We start from the raw sequence: 13,128 nt of genomic DNA, 5'->3' as shown, positions 1-13,128 counted from the left end.
GAGGGAGAGAGGGAGAGAGAGAGAACACCCCTGAGCAGATGGCCATTCAGCCTGACACCTGTGCTCTTGCTTTTCAGCATCCGAGATTTACTGAAGTTCAAAGAAGAGGTGACTAAGGAGCGAGATCAGCTCCTGTCCGAGGTAGTGAAATTACGAGAATCCTTAGCTCAGACCACGGAGCAGCAGCAGGAGACCGAGCGCGCCAAGGACGAGGCAGAGCAGACCATCAGTCAGGTGGGCTGTGAGGGCAGCGGGGGAAGGAAGCGGCCGGGCCTTGCAGGATGCCCTGTCCTTCCTTCCGTCCCCTTTCCCGCGCTCCTCTCCCGCGCCCAAGCCAAGCATGCTCTGCCCGCTTCTCGGTTCGCTCGCCCAGCAGCAGCTTTTCCTGAGCTGTCTTTCTCTAGGCTCTGAGAGGGCATCGAGGTGAGCACTTGCTGCTCACAGTTCGTCCCTAAGTTGGGGTCCTAAAAGCGGGCCTAGGGTCCGCCGCTGGCCTGGTGGCCCGCTGCCCTGGGCCCTTCTCCTCTGTGGGGAGCCATCTGGCTGAGTCCTTCCGGGCATGAAGCTGGCGTCAAATGAGAAAATTCGTGTGCAGTCTTGGAGAGAAAGGCAGGAGACTCGAACGCGAGCAGCAGGCTTTTCGTACACTCTAGACGTCCGCAGGAAAGTGCGGCATTGTGTAGTGTACCCAGGAGTGTGTCAGATGCCACTGGGGCCTAGGGCAGCTGGCCGCATTCTAGTCCTGCCCGTGCAGCAGTGGATGGACTCTTTCTGCATTTAACCCCAGAACTCTGTGTTTGATTTGACACCGTCCTCTGGTCATCTGCTGTTGGCCATCAGGGGCAACATCAGGGAACAAGGCCCCGAAAAACATCATGGAATATTTCTGAGAGGCTTGGGTTCCAGCATGGCTGTCCCGCAGCAAATGTCACCGCACAGTGACTGCCTGGCAGTGAAGGCCCGAGAGAGGGCGGGACCACCCGGTGACAGCCACCCCTCTCCTCCATGTCCCGTGTGTGCCCGCCCCGCAGTTCCAACAGGAAATCCAGCATCGCCAGAATGAGGCTTCGCGGGAGTCTCGGAAGAAGGAGAAACTGGAGAAGGAGCTCAAGCAGATCCAGACGGACATGGACACGAGGCAGATGGAGATCAAGGCACTGCAGCAGTATGTGCAGAAGAGCAAGGAGGAGCTGCAGCGGCTGGAGCAGCAGCTCAAGGAGCAGAAGGTGAGCTGGGAGGCTGAGGGCGCTGCCTGGGCGCCCTCCCGTTTGGCTTTTTGAGCTTTCTTAGGAAGCAACAGGGCCCTTCCCTGGGCGGCATGGGCTAGCGGTGGGCCTCCCACTGATTCTTCCGCCAGCTCCCATCCTCCCCTCCAGTCCCAGCAGCTCCAGTAGGTTTATCATCATCACCATCTTTATAATATTTTCTTACTGGGAATTAAAGCAAGGATCTTCACACTGAGCTACATCCCAGCCCCTTGTTTTTTTTTTTATTTTTATTTTGAGTCTTGATCAATTACCAAGGCTGGACTTGAACTCATGGTTCTGCTGCTTCAGCCTCCCAAGTCACTAGAATTATAGGCTTGAGCCTCCACACCCGGCGATGAATGTCTTGTTGGCATATCACTAAAAAGTGTGCATGCAACGGCATGCAGCGCAAGGAACATCACCACTCAGGCACATCTTGGTCACCTGTACCCAGCCCAAAAAACCGCATTGCCAGCATCCTAGCAACCCCAGGGTGTCCCCTCGCCACCCCTCCCATCCCCAAAGGCCCCCTCTGTTCTGCATCGTAAGCAGACGTTAATTAGTCTTGCACAGAATGAAACATACAGTAGATGTGTTGTTTGGTGCCCTACTCCTGCTACGTTCTGTTGGTAACATGCATGGAGTCACAGGCCTACAGTAGCCTGTATGGCCACCATGGAGCCACGTGTGACTATTTACAGCTATTGTAGCAAGTGAGGTCAGAGTTCACCTTGATGCCCATGGAGCCCTAGTGTCATTTCTGGTGCCCAGCACCTCCCTGTGGATAACAGTCACTGTGGTGGTGCAGACAGAGGACACTTAAACCACTGCGAGTTCTGTGGAGTACAGCTCAGCCGGCTGCACAGCATTGCACTGTGAGATGACACTGTGCACTCCCAGCAGGCTGCGCCTAAGTTTCAAGTTTCAGTCACCACGCATTTTAAAGTGATGTTTTCAACAACCCACCTCATATAGTTGCTTAGCACAAATTTTAGTAATTCTTGTCTGTCTCTTCTTTTTCTTTCTTTCCCTTTCCCCTTTCTTTCTTTGGTTCCTTGCCCAACCCCCCCGCTCGCCTTGTGTTTTTCTTTCATGGCACTGGGGACCCAACCCAGGGCCTCGCACACTGAGCTCTACCCCTGAGCTACACCTGGGCCCCATTTCTTATTTCTTAAGAAGCAATTACTATGATTAAATTTTTTTCTGAAAAGTATTTTCTCTCAGGAAGCCCTTTGTAAAAAAAATTGTCAAGACGTACAGCACTTCTACATAAAATAGGTATTAGAATACAATTCTTTGTCAATTGCTTTATTAATGTTATATAAACCCAGAATTCAAATAGATAATGCACAGTATGCAGTCTCTAGGAGAAAAACCCCAGGCATCTTTGAACATGACATTTAAAAGGAAGGCTTTTGAACCTTAGGAAAAATTCACGGTGCTTTGTATAGCAGCACCCAGAACCCATGTAAAACAAAATTTAACCTTTAGCAAGCCAGTTACATTTGGTTTAGTCCCTATTCTTTGGGAATTGGGTGTATTTTTTCCAGGTCAGTTTTTTTTTTGTTGTTATTGTTTTTGCATGCATGGGAGTTACATCTTGAAGAAAGTGCCTATTCTTTAGGAACCAATTTCTTTAGCTCACTTGCTACACCTCCATGTCTCCAAAAGAAACCATATCCTGAGATGTTAGATATAATCCATAGTTTTTATAACTCCACGCCTGCTCAGAATAGTCGCAACAGGGGAGAGGAAAATCCTGCTGACTCAGAAGCCAGGCAGATATAAATCACTCTGCCGTCATCCCACAGTTCTGACTGGAGTTGGACTAGGAGAATTGTCTCCAGGCTGGTCTGTTGAGCACTTCTGTTCACAAAAGTGCAGCAGGGATATTAATGCTGGATTTGCTTCTGAAGATGCAGCTTCAACCCCCAGTGCTGAGAGAACCATCTGAATCTGAGCTCGTTTGCAATGATTATAGCAATTGTTGCATATGCAAAGCCTGCCAAATGGCAAACAGGAATTAAAATATTCATCCGCCACCTGTGAACAAGACTTCCCAAGGCTTTCAGGAAAAAAAAATAGGCTTTCTGTGTTATTCATCAGGAGGCATTATTATCCTCAGTCATTTAACATTTGTCACATTCGAGTGTGTGAGAGCTTTCATTGGGGCTAAAGAACAATTTCTACAAAGACAAAAAGGTGTGGTTACTGTTATCTCCCGGGAGGCTCATTGCGCCTTCTTCGCGTGCATACACTGTAATCAGATTAGAAAGTATTAACGGACTCCTCCATTCCACACCTTCCAGATTCTGAATGAGAGAGCTGCAAAGGAGCTCGAGCAGTTCCAGATGAGAAATTCTAAACTCCAGCAAGAGAATGAACAGCACAGTTTAGTTTGTGAGCAGCTGTCCCAGGAAAACCAGCAGAAGGCGCTGGAGCTCAAAGTAAGCAGCAAGTGATGAGTCTGTCCCTTACCCTTCCTTCCTCGGAGCCAGGAAAGTGGGTTGGATGAGCCGAGTAGCTCTGCGGAGGGCCTTGGTACACAGAGGCGGGCACCAGCCTCTTGTGGCTGCTTTATGCCCGGAAGCAGTTTGAAAATGTCCTTTCTTATAAAACTCAAGCAAGCCTCATTACTGATCATATGGCTGTATCAGTGCTTCCCAAAGCAAGCTCAGGTGTTCATCCCTGTAACTAGACTTGCAAGTGACCATCTCCCAGAGTTATGGATGTGGGGAACAAAGGATTGAGACTGTATTTTACTCTCTGGAGAAGGTAGGATGGGACTATTGGGCACTTATACTTAGGACTATAGATCCTGCTACCATCTAGTGTGCAGGTTAAGCTTGGATAAGCTTTTATTTGCAGATACATATTACACTTGTATGCTTTTGTAGTTAACAGAGCAGCTTTATATTTATTACTTTAATTCTGAAAAATTCATATTCCCTACTTTGGTTATGTTGGAATACTGGACATAAAAGGGCAGCTTATCATAAAAATATATAGATTTGAGCAGTAAGCCATAACAGTTTTTTGTGTTGCAGTCTCTGAGAGTCTGTTACAAGCATGCACACACATATACACGTTTGCACTCACACATGCTTATTTGCACATCTTGTATTTTTTTTTTTCTATTTTGAAACAGGCCCTCACTATGTAGTTCAGGCTGGCTGGCTTTAAACTCACTATGTAGCCCAGGCTGGCTTCGAGCCTGGCAGTGATCCTCCTGCCTCAACCTCTCCAGTGTTGGCATGACAGGTGTGTACCACCTCGCCTGGCACACACCTTGCATCTTGCTTTGCATTCTTCCTAGAAATATGAGATTTGTAGGATTTTTTTGACATCTAACCAAGAGATCTGGATTAACAACCGCTGAGTTAGATCATCCTAGAATTAAAAGGGGCTTACCATCAACTATCTTGAAACTTCTAGGGTCTGAGGGTCTGAGGCTGAGGGATATTTAGAGCAGCCCTGAGTGGGTTGACTTGGAAGCAAATGAAACTTTGATACCTTAAAGCAGAAATGATGTGATTGCTTAAGTCAGAATAATATATTGGCTCTGAGGTGACATTAGAGGAAAAATACTTAATGTCGATTCGCTCCCTGGATAACACGAGTGGGACGTTTTTAAAGATGAACTACACTCGTCCTCAGGTCCTGTACCTAGGGGGCCTGGGCGTCTAGAGGGAAGCTGAGGATAACTTGCACAGCTAGTGTCAGTCTTCCTCGTCGAAGCCGAGATGGCCCCAAGCATCGCCTGCAGATGAGTCCTCTGTTACTTTTCCAGTCATTTTTAGGGGCAAAAATTTTAAAAAGTGTGTTTAACTTAAAAAACCCATAAAGCGTGAAGTCAGTAGATACAAATCCGGAGACTTTCTTTGCTGGGACGGCTTCCCTGGCCCCTTTCTCCGTTCTGTAAGGTTCCCCCCGCTGCCTGTGCATCCGCGGCCTGAAGCCCTCCCAGGAAGGAGGTGTGCGTCACAGGGCTGCGGTGGCCCCGTGGTCTACAAGGATGCTTACGTGTTTTCTCACATGCTAAGGACCTTGCCAGAGACATCACTTTCTGTAAGTTCATGAACACTGCTAATTGATCACAGCATGTATGCACAAAACCCACATATCTGTAATATGTACAGCTCCGTCTCTGCGTCTCATTGACTCCACATTTAGAAGGTCGCTTGAAACATCAGATTTTATCAGATTTTTCATTTTTTTCCCATTTATATAGCCACATATTTTATTCAGAGAATACAATTATTCATAGCTTTCCCATTTCACTCAAAACCGAACAGCGTGTGTTTTGGTCCAGTCCTGCAGGCCTGCAGCACACTGACACTGGGAGACTGTTTTTATCGGTTCTGAGTTTATCATCGTCCGCTTCTGGGCCCTTTGCTCACTTGGCTCCGCAGTTGATTCTCTCTTACTGATTACAGGCCAAAGAGGAGGAAATCCATCAAATGCGCCTTGACATTGGGAAGCTCAACAAAATTAGAGAGCAAATCCATAAGAAGCTGCATCAGATCGAAGATCAGAAGGCAGAGACAGAGCAGCACAAGGAAACCCTAAAAAATCAGATCTTGGGATTAGAGAGAGGTAAACCATCTTGTCCCATGTTTTCTTCTAGCTTTGACGCATCTCATTAGTGAGCAGTGTCATCGGCCCCCCCAGGACTGTGCGTACAACACACCCTGCCAAGTGAAATCAGTAGGACAGCACAGAGGGGATGCCGTTTAAATGCCTTCAACTCTGTACCTCAGCAAATTCTTTCAAGGGCTCCATTGGCTCAGTGTAAAACCCAGCCTGAAATGCCCAGCAATTTGTCAGAGGAGAGAATAACACGTAAACTCTTGGGGCTGTCCAGGGAAGATAAAGGGATGGGTTAAGGCGAATGTTCCTCATTCATATGGTCTGGGACAGTATTACGGATGGCATCTAGTAGAGCAGCTGTGGACTAAATGTCAGGAATTATCATATGGATACACTGCTATTTTCTAAATAAGAATATAATTAGCAATACGGTATACTGGTCAAATTTGGTGTGGTAGAACTAGCCCGGGACTGGGGGCCAGAGACTCTGTAGATGACTGCTGATGACAGGAGGCCAGGACCCTTGTGTTCCATTGCCCTCTTGCAGGCTGCTGTGAGTTATAAATCAGTGAGTGAGATTAACACACACGAGCAACAGAGCATATACTGCCTCACTGTAAGTGGGTAGAATCGAAATCTCTAGGCAAGATTATTAGAAATATTTACCATCGAAGTCTTTAAGAAGTACAGATATTTTTCTGTCCGAGGCATTAGGAAATAGTCCTTTACTGGGGTGCAGTTGCAGGTTGTCTTGGCAGTTTCTCCGCCCATCCATTCAGTGCATTGAATGCAGGCTGCGTGGGACAGGCAGGCGGGACCCTGCCTTCGGGGTGCTCACACCCTGGCGTGAGCTCGCAGTTGTATTGGCGAGGTTTCTCTAGAAGGAGGAAGACGGTGCCATCCCAGGGCTGATGACCCGGAGCGTCCCTGCTGCGAATCCACGCAGAAAGCCTGCCGAAGCTGAGTCTGATCTCCATGTACCCCCCACGCAAGTAGAATTCAGCTTGGTAGTGTAGGTCAGCGTCCGCCTTCTCTTTCTTTCATGCCTGTGTTTTGGGAATTGGGTCTTAATATGTAGTTCAGGCTGGACTTGGACTTGATGCGATCCTCCTGCCTTAGCCTCCCCAGTGCTGGGATTACAGGGTGTGCTTTCAAGCCTGGCTCTCTCCCCGCTTTTTCCCATCTGGGCCGCAAGCATATTGGTCAATGCCACCCACTATCAGGGTAGGCCATTTGCTGGCCGACATGCCAGTCATCTCTGGACGCACCCACAGACCCGCCCAAACGTGCTTTACTGATCTCCTGGGAGTCATAATCTAATCTAGCTGACAGTCGAAACCGACCGTCACACAGCCTAAAGCCTTCAGTGACAGACGTGGAGGAAATGGAACCACTGGAACATGTCGCTAGCTGAGTGGCCCACACAACACCCGCGTATTCAAATTTCTATGGTTCTGCTTGCAATTTTTCTAAGCCTTGAGAACAAATATTTTTCTTTAAAAAATTCATTCAGCATTGAACTCAATTTCTTCATCTTTAAGTCACATTTACAAAGGTCATCATGCTGTAGATATTATTTGCATTGTCATTTCTTCTCAGGGACCATCTTATTTTTTAATTAGACATGTTTGTGCTGCATAGCGATTCCATTTGGCTTGGGGGTTTGATACACGTACATGTCATGCCTTGATCATTTTGACTCTGCCACCCCCACCGTCCTCTTTCCCTCCTTCCTCATTTCCACTTCTCATCTATACAGAGTCTGCTTCCCCATTTCTTAACATGGCTCTTTAAATTATTTATATTTTGGGTTTGTCATGTTAGAGAAAGGTGTGGTATTTAGCCTTTTGTGGCTGACTTATTTCACTTAATATTATACTCTCAAGACCTATCCATTTTCCTGCAAAGGACTCAAATCTATCCTTCTTCATGGCCGAGTAGTGCTCCACAGTGTAAAGATACCACATTTTCTTTACCCATTCATCCGTTGATGCACATGTAAGCTGCTTCTACAATTTCAGCTATTGTGGGTTGTGTTGCTGTAAGCATGGAGATGCGTTTATTGTTGTAGTATGATGACTTTAGCTCTTTCAGGAAGATAGCCAGGAGAGTATAACTGGGTCAATTGGTAGTACTATTTTTAGGTTTTTGAAAAATAACCATACTGATTTCCAAAGCAGTTTTACTAATTTACATTGCTATCACTGATGTATAAGGGTTTCTTTTTCCCTTGGGCCTCACAAGCACTTCTTTTTTGAGTCCTGGATAATGGCCCTTCTCGCTGGAGTGGGGTGGAATCTCAGTGTTGTTCTGATTTGCATTTCTTTGATGGCCAAAGCTGATGAACTCTTTTTCATGCACTTTTTGGCCATTTATATTTATTCTTCTGAGATAATTTCAAGTTTCTGGGTCCTTCATTTGTGATGGCCTGATTTTCTTGAGTATATATTTGTAGACATTGGCTTTCTGTCTGAAGAGTAGCTGATTAATAAAATTTACTTTATGTTCTGTAGATTGTGTCTTCACATTGCTGGCTCTTTCCTTTGCTGTGCGGGAGATGTGATATAGTTCCATTTATTGATTATTAGTATTATTGCTTGACCAGTTGAGGATCTGTTCTGAAAGTTTTGCCAATTTTTCCCTCCGGTAAATTCAGTGTTTCTGTGTTTATATCCAGGTCTTTGACCCACTTTGATTTGATTTTAGTCCAGGATGAGAGATACGGATCAAGATTCATTCTTCTGAATGTGGATCTCCGCTTTTCCCAGCACCATTGATTAAAGAGCTCTCTCTTCTCCAGCTTATGTTATTGGTCCCTTTGTCAAAAATCAGATGGGTGATAGTGCTTGGTGTTGTTTTTGCATCCTTTATTCTGTTCCATTGGTCAATATGTCTGTTTTTGTGCCAGGACAGTGCTGCCCTTATTACTGTGATCTTGTAGTATAACTTGAAGTCTGGGATTATAATGCTTCCTGCCTTGCTCTTGTTGGCTAAGGTCGATGGATTAATTAATTAATTAATTTATGGGCTGAGATTTTACTATATTGTCCAGGCTGTCTCATACTCCTGGACTGAAGTGTGACCCTCCCACCTCAACCTCACGAATGGCTGAGACAACAGGCAACTGTCACCAAGCCAGTTGTCCCTGATCAAAGGGTGGCATTGGGTATAATAGTAGCATAGGCCCTCCCTGTGTTATGATTTTCCTACCACAAGCAATGAACTGGAAGACTACCTGAACTAATGCAAGGTTTCAGTAGGGTGGCAAATTATAACATAAATATGTATGTATAAATGGCTTGTTTTGCACCCAAATATCAGTTAGATGATGGAAAAACTTCCATTCATAATAGCAATTAAGCCAATAAAATATTGTGAATGAAGTTACCAATATATCTGCAAAATATATGTACAAAGTTGCTGCATTCTATTGAGGGGAATAAAGGAAGACTTGAAAAATGGGGAGATATTCCAAGTTCCTTGATAAAACTCAATACGATGAAGATACAAATCTGTCCAAATTAATCTATACATTTAGTATTTTCAATAAAAATTTCAGTAAGCTATGTTGTATAGAACTTGATCTAGAGCTTTTCCAGTAGAATAAACATTTAGCAATAGCTGTAAAATTTTGAAAATGATGCACAAGGGAATGATAATCTCATCAGACATTTAAATGTGTTGTAAAGGTTCCAGTGATGACATCCAAATAAACAGATCAGTAGAAAAGACTGAAAAATCCAGAAGAAAGCCAAGGTCACCATCTAAGCTAAGGTGTTGTCCCATACCAGTTATGCAGCATGGGTTATTTTGAAAGTGGCTGCATGACAAAAAGCTACTTTTGAGGGAATAAATAACACCAAACATTCAGATAATAAATCCTAGATTGAATCAATGAAATACAAATTAACATTTTCTTTTACCTTAAGACTGTAAAGGCAAATTGACCAAAACACTGTCAGAGTGTTTTTAATCTATGTATCTATGTATGTGTCTATCTGTCTGACTGTCTGTCTACCTGTCTGTCTCCCTTAAAGGGATGTAGAACGTATAAGCAATTCATGAGAAAAATTGACAAAGAGTAAATGTGGGCAATTTGAAAAATAGAAATACAAATAAATGGTCATTAAGTATTAAAGCAGACAACTTTACTACTAGTCAAAGATATGCAATCTAGATTCTGACTACAGGTTTTTAGAAATCCATCAGACTGGAAAACATCAAAGCAAATGACAAAACCTACTGATGGTTTTGGTGTGGATTTAAATTGTCACTAATTTTCTAGAGGGGAATTAGGCTGTAGCAGGACCATATCATTAAAAAAGCAGGACTTCCTCTTTGGAGGAACAAATGGACAAGAACATTATAAAATTATAGCTTATAGCCATACACATAAAAATTGGAAGCCATTTATTTTTTTATTTACTGTATCGGAGTTAATTTAAATGTTAAAATGAGGGATCGGCTAAATAAATTATACATTTTCATGTAGCTAAACATTGTGAAGTTATTAAAAATTCCAGTGTAGCCGTACACTTACAGAAAGGCATTTATTTCTTGGTTGTTAATTATAAAAACAAGCAACAAAACAGTGTATGCACAGCATAATTCCTCTTTTGGCAGGTGTGTCTGTGTGTATATTTATTTATGCTTACATACACACATATACTTGCACAGAAAAAAAAAACTGGAGAGAAATATATCTAAATCCCAAGTGGATTCTGGTTAAATTCTTTTTTCTCCTTTTAAAAAATGTTTTTCTAACTTTATTTTGTATTTCTACTTGCTTGTGCAATTAAAAAAAAAAGATTTTAAACGATCAAGAACTTTTTGGAGTCAGAGAAACCAAACTTTTAATCTTAACCCTGTGACCTCCTGACTGCAGCCTTTCCTTGGGTGGACCGAGCTCTCTAAGCCTCAGTTTCTGTCTGTTTAGTGAAACAACTATGATTCACTTCACTTAATTGTAATGGGGACCATAGATCTCTCAATTAATTGTGGTTTTATAGCTATAGAGAAACACATGAAGCTCTTTTTTATATAACTTTGACTTCTGCAGATTCTCCCTTGAATTACCTCTACATTTGTTATTTTTTTCCCCTGGTAATTTAGAGGTGGAGACTTCTAAGAAACAAGCAGAACTTGATAAGAAAGCGATGGATGAGCTTCTGAGAGAAAGGGACATACTAAATAAGGTGAGTTTTCACAGTAATGCTGGTAAATAAATGTGTATCTTTTGGTGCTATAATACCTTCCTGTCACCAGTTGTGTGGGGAAAGAAAACCCCACGGTATGCAAGAGTAGATTAGAATAAATAATGCTCGGTTTTCCTCTAGGCAGCAGCTCACAACCTATACCATTCGCTGGCCTTGACTTGAAACTGCATTATCACCAGAAAGCACAAAAGGACTTTGGGGAATTAGCATATAAACCAGAAGGGGCTTTCTGAGTGTTTTGTGGATTCTGTTTTAATCGCTTGTGTGTTATTTGGTGTCCTCAGCAGTTGATCAAAATTTTTGAATTTAGTATCTGTTATCTACAACTTCAGCTAATCCCAAAATTACAAGTGTGAGTGCTAATTAAGTTTTAATTTTTTTGGGGGGTGGTTTGGGGATTGAACTCGGGACCTTGCGCCTTCAAGGCAGGCAGAGGAACCACTAAATCCCCAGCCCAATGCTAATTAAGTTTTAACTTTGAAGGGTTAGGTGTCAAGATGGCAACTTAGGGTTATGAAGTCTGACCCCCTTTCCTCCTCTCTGGTTGGGTTGATTGCAGGTTTGGCTTCTGCTCTGAGGCTCCTTTCTGAGGTGTCTGAATACTTAGAGGACTAGAGAGGAGGAAGGGGTGAAGACCCTGGAGCACTCCGCTCCAGGCAGGGCCCCTCGCTTCTCACCCTCCTGACTCGGGAGTCCCGACTGTCACTTAGATCGACTGCTTTCAAGGATTTAAAGCCAACTTTCTTGCTCGGAGACTTCCTCCAGGGAGGACAGGCCTGTGGACTAGAGGGCACTTTTGCTTGACTGTGACTGTTTACAGAATCTCTGGAAATGGCAGGAGGTCACCTCTTTCCATGCTAGCATTCCTTTGAAAATTACCGAAGTCTTCCCATCCACCCCAGTCTTGGGGTGGTTGCTTTATTGTATAAATTTGTATATTTTAACAATACTATTGTATTTAGACTTTTATATTTAATATATTCAGTATTTAATTAATTTATATTTGCTATATACTAGCAAACATCTAATAGTTTTTTGCCACAAAAGAACAAGTAGTACAATAGTACTTTTATGTTTATTTGATTCAATTAACATCACTTCCTCCTTGAGGGAAGGATATACTTCTTAATTTTAAAAAAATTTCCTCACTAATTTGAAATACCATCTTCATTGAAAGTGTGGTTTTGATAGGCAGCAGCATGAATATGTGGTGATTCTTTCAGTGTCATTTGAGGTGACTTTGTTCTAGGACAAATGCTTACCCAACCAATGAAAATAAGGCTGGTTTTATACATCGTCATCCAATCAGTGTTCCCCGGCCATCTTGCCTGCTGCTGGTTCAGCAGCTTTCAGAGCCAGCATGTGCATGAGTTGGTTAGAAACTTCAGAAGGGAAAATAAGGCGCCTCACTGTACATAAGCGTGCACCTAGGCCCCAGGAAGGAGGGTGAAAGCCTTTGCTCTCCACCACCAGACTTCCTGTTAGGTTTGGTCTTTTCCCTCTCAGTGAAGATGTAGAGACCAAAGTTACTCCATTTTGAAAAAGGAGACCATCTTGTGTAGAGTCTGATCCGTGGGTGAACTTAGGCTGAAAGAATTTGCTTAGTCTAGAAAAGGCACAACCAGTGGGGAATATGGGACCCTGACCACTGTATAGCCCCTAGTTAGTCAGCATATAGCAATGCAAAACAGAGTGTATGGGAGCCTGGTACGGGTAAACAAGATAGTGACTCAAGGCCTCGCCAGAACAGAACATCCTGAGGTCTAGAGATGATCAACGTAAGAGACCAGGCACGCCCTACACCCAGCCCCCTGAGATAGATAGCAGAAAACTGACCCCTTGTCCACTTGCTGTGCTTGCATTCCTCTCCCTCTTGCCTTAAAAACTGTTCAAACCCCTGAGCTGGGGCCTCTTGGAGCTACTTGGCTCCGGGAGTGCCATCTGGCCAGACCAATAAAGGTCTATTTACCAAAAAAGAGCCTGTTTGAAACCGGATTCAGGGCTCTTGTCACTGAACCGCTGCACCGGTGAAGTCCAAGAGTCCAGGCTCGAGCTTGTAATTAACTCCTCGTGTA

General features: G+C 43.9%; 1 protein-coding gene across 1 annotated transcript in view; it reads left to right on the top strand.

Moving 5' to 3' along the window:
* Cfap58 (cilia and flagella associated protein 58) overlaps window positions 1–13,128 on the top strand; it is a 119,742-nt gene that overhangs the window by 8,349 nt on the left and 98,265 nt on the right. The window contains exons 4-8 of the mRNA XM_010626490.2: window positions 78–234; window positions 1,032–1,226; window positions 3,557–3,694; window positions 5,684–5,843; window positions 10,950–11,032. Coding sequence (XP_010624792.1) covers window positions 78–234; window positions 1,032–1,226; window positions 3,557–3,694; window positions 5,684–5,843; window positions 10,950–11,032 — 733 coding nt within the window. The remainder of the gene's footprint in view (window positions 1–77; window positions 235–1,031; window positions 1,227–3,556; window positions 3,695–5,683; window positions 5,844–10,949; window positions 11,033–13,128) is intronic.

Source organism: Fukomys damarensis, unplaced genomic scaffold, assembly GCF_012274545.1.
Source record: "Fukomys damarensis isolate Sample0158 unplaced genomic scaffold, DMR_v1.0_HiC HiC_scaffold_8, whole genome shotgun sequence".
Classification (NCBI taxonomy): Eukaryota; Metazoa; Chordata; class Mammalia; order Rodentia; family Bathyergidae; genus Fukomys; species Fukomys damarensis.
The sequence above is the reverse complement of the archived record's forward strand: the minus strand, read 5'-3'. Positions and strand labels throughout refer to the sequence as shown.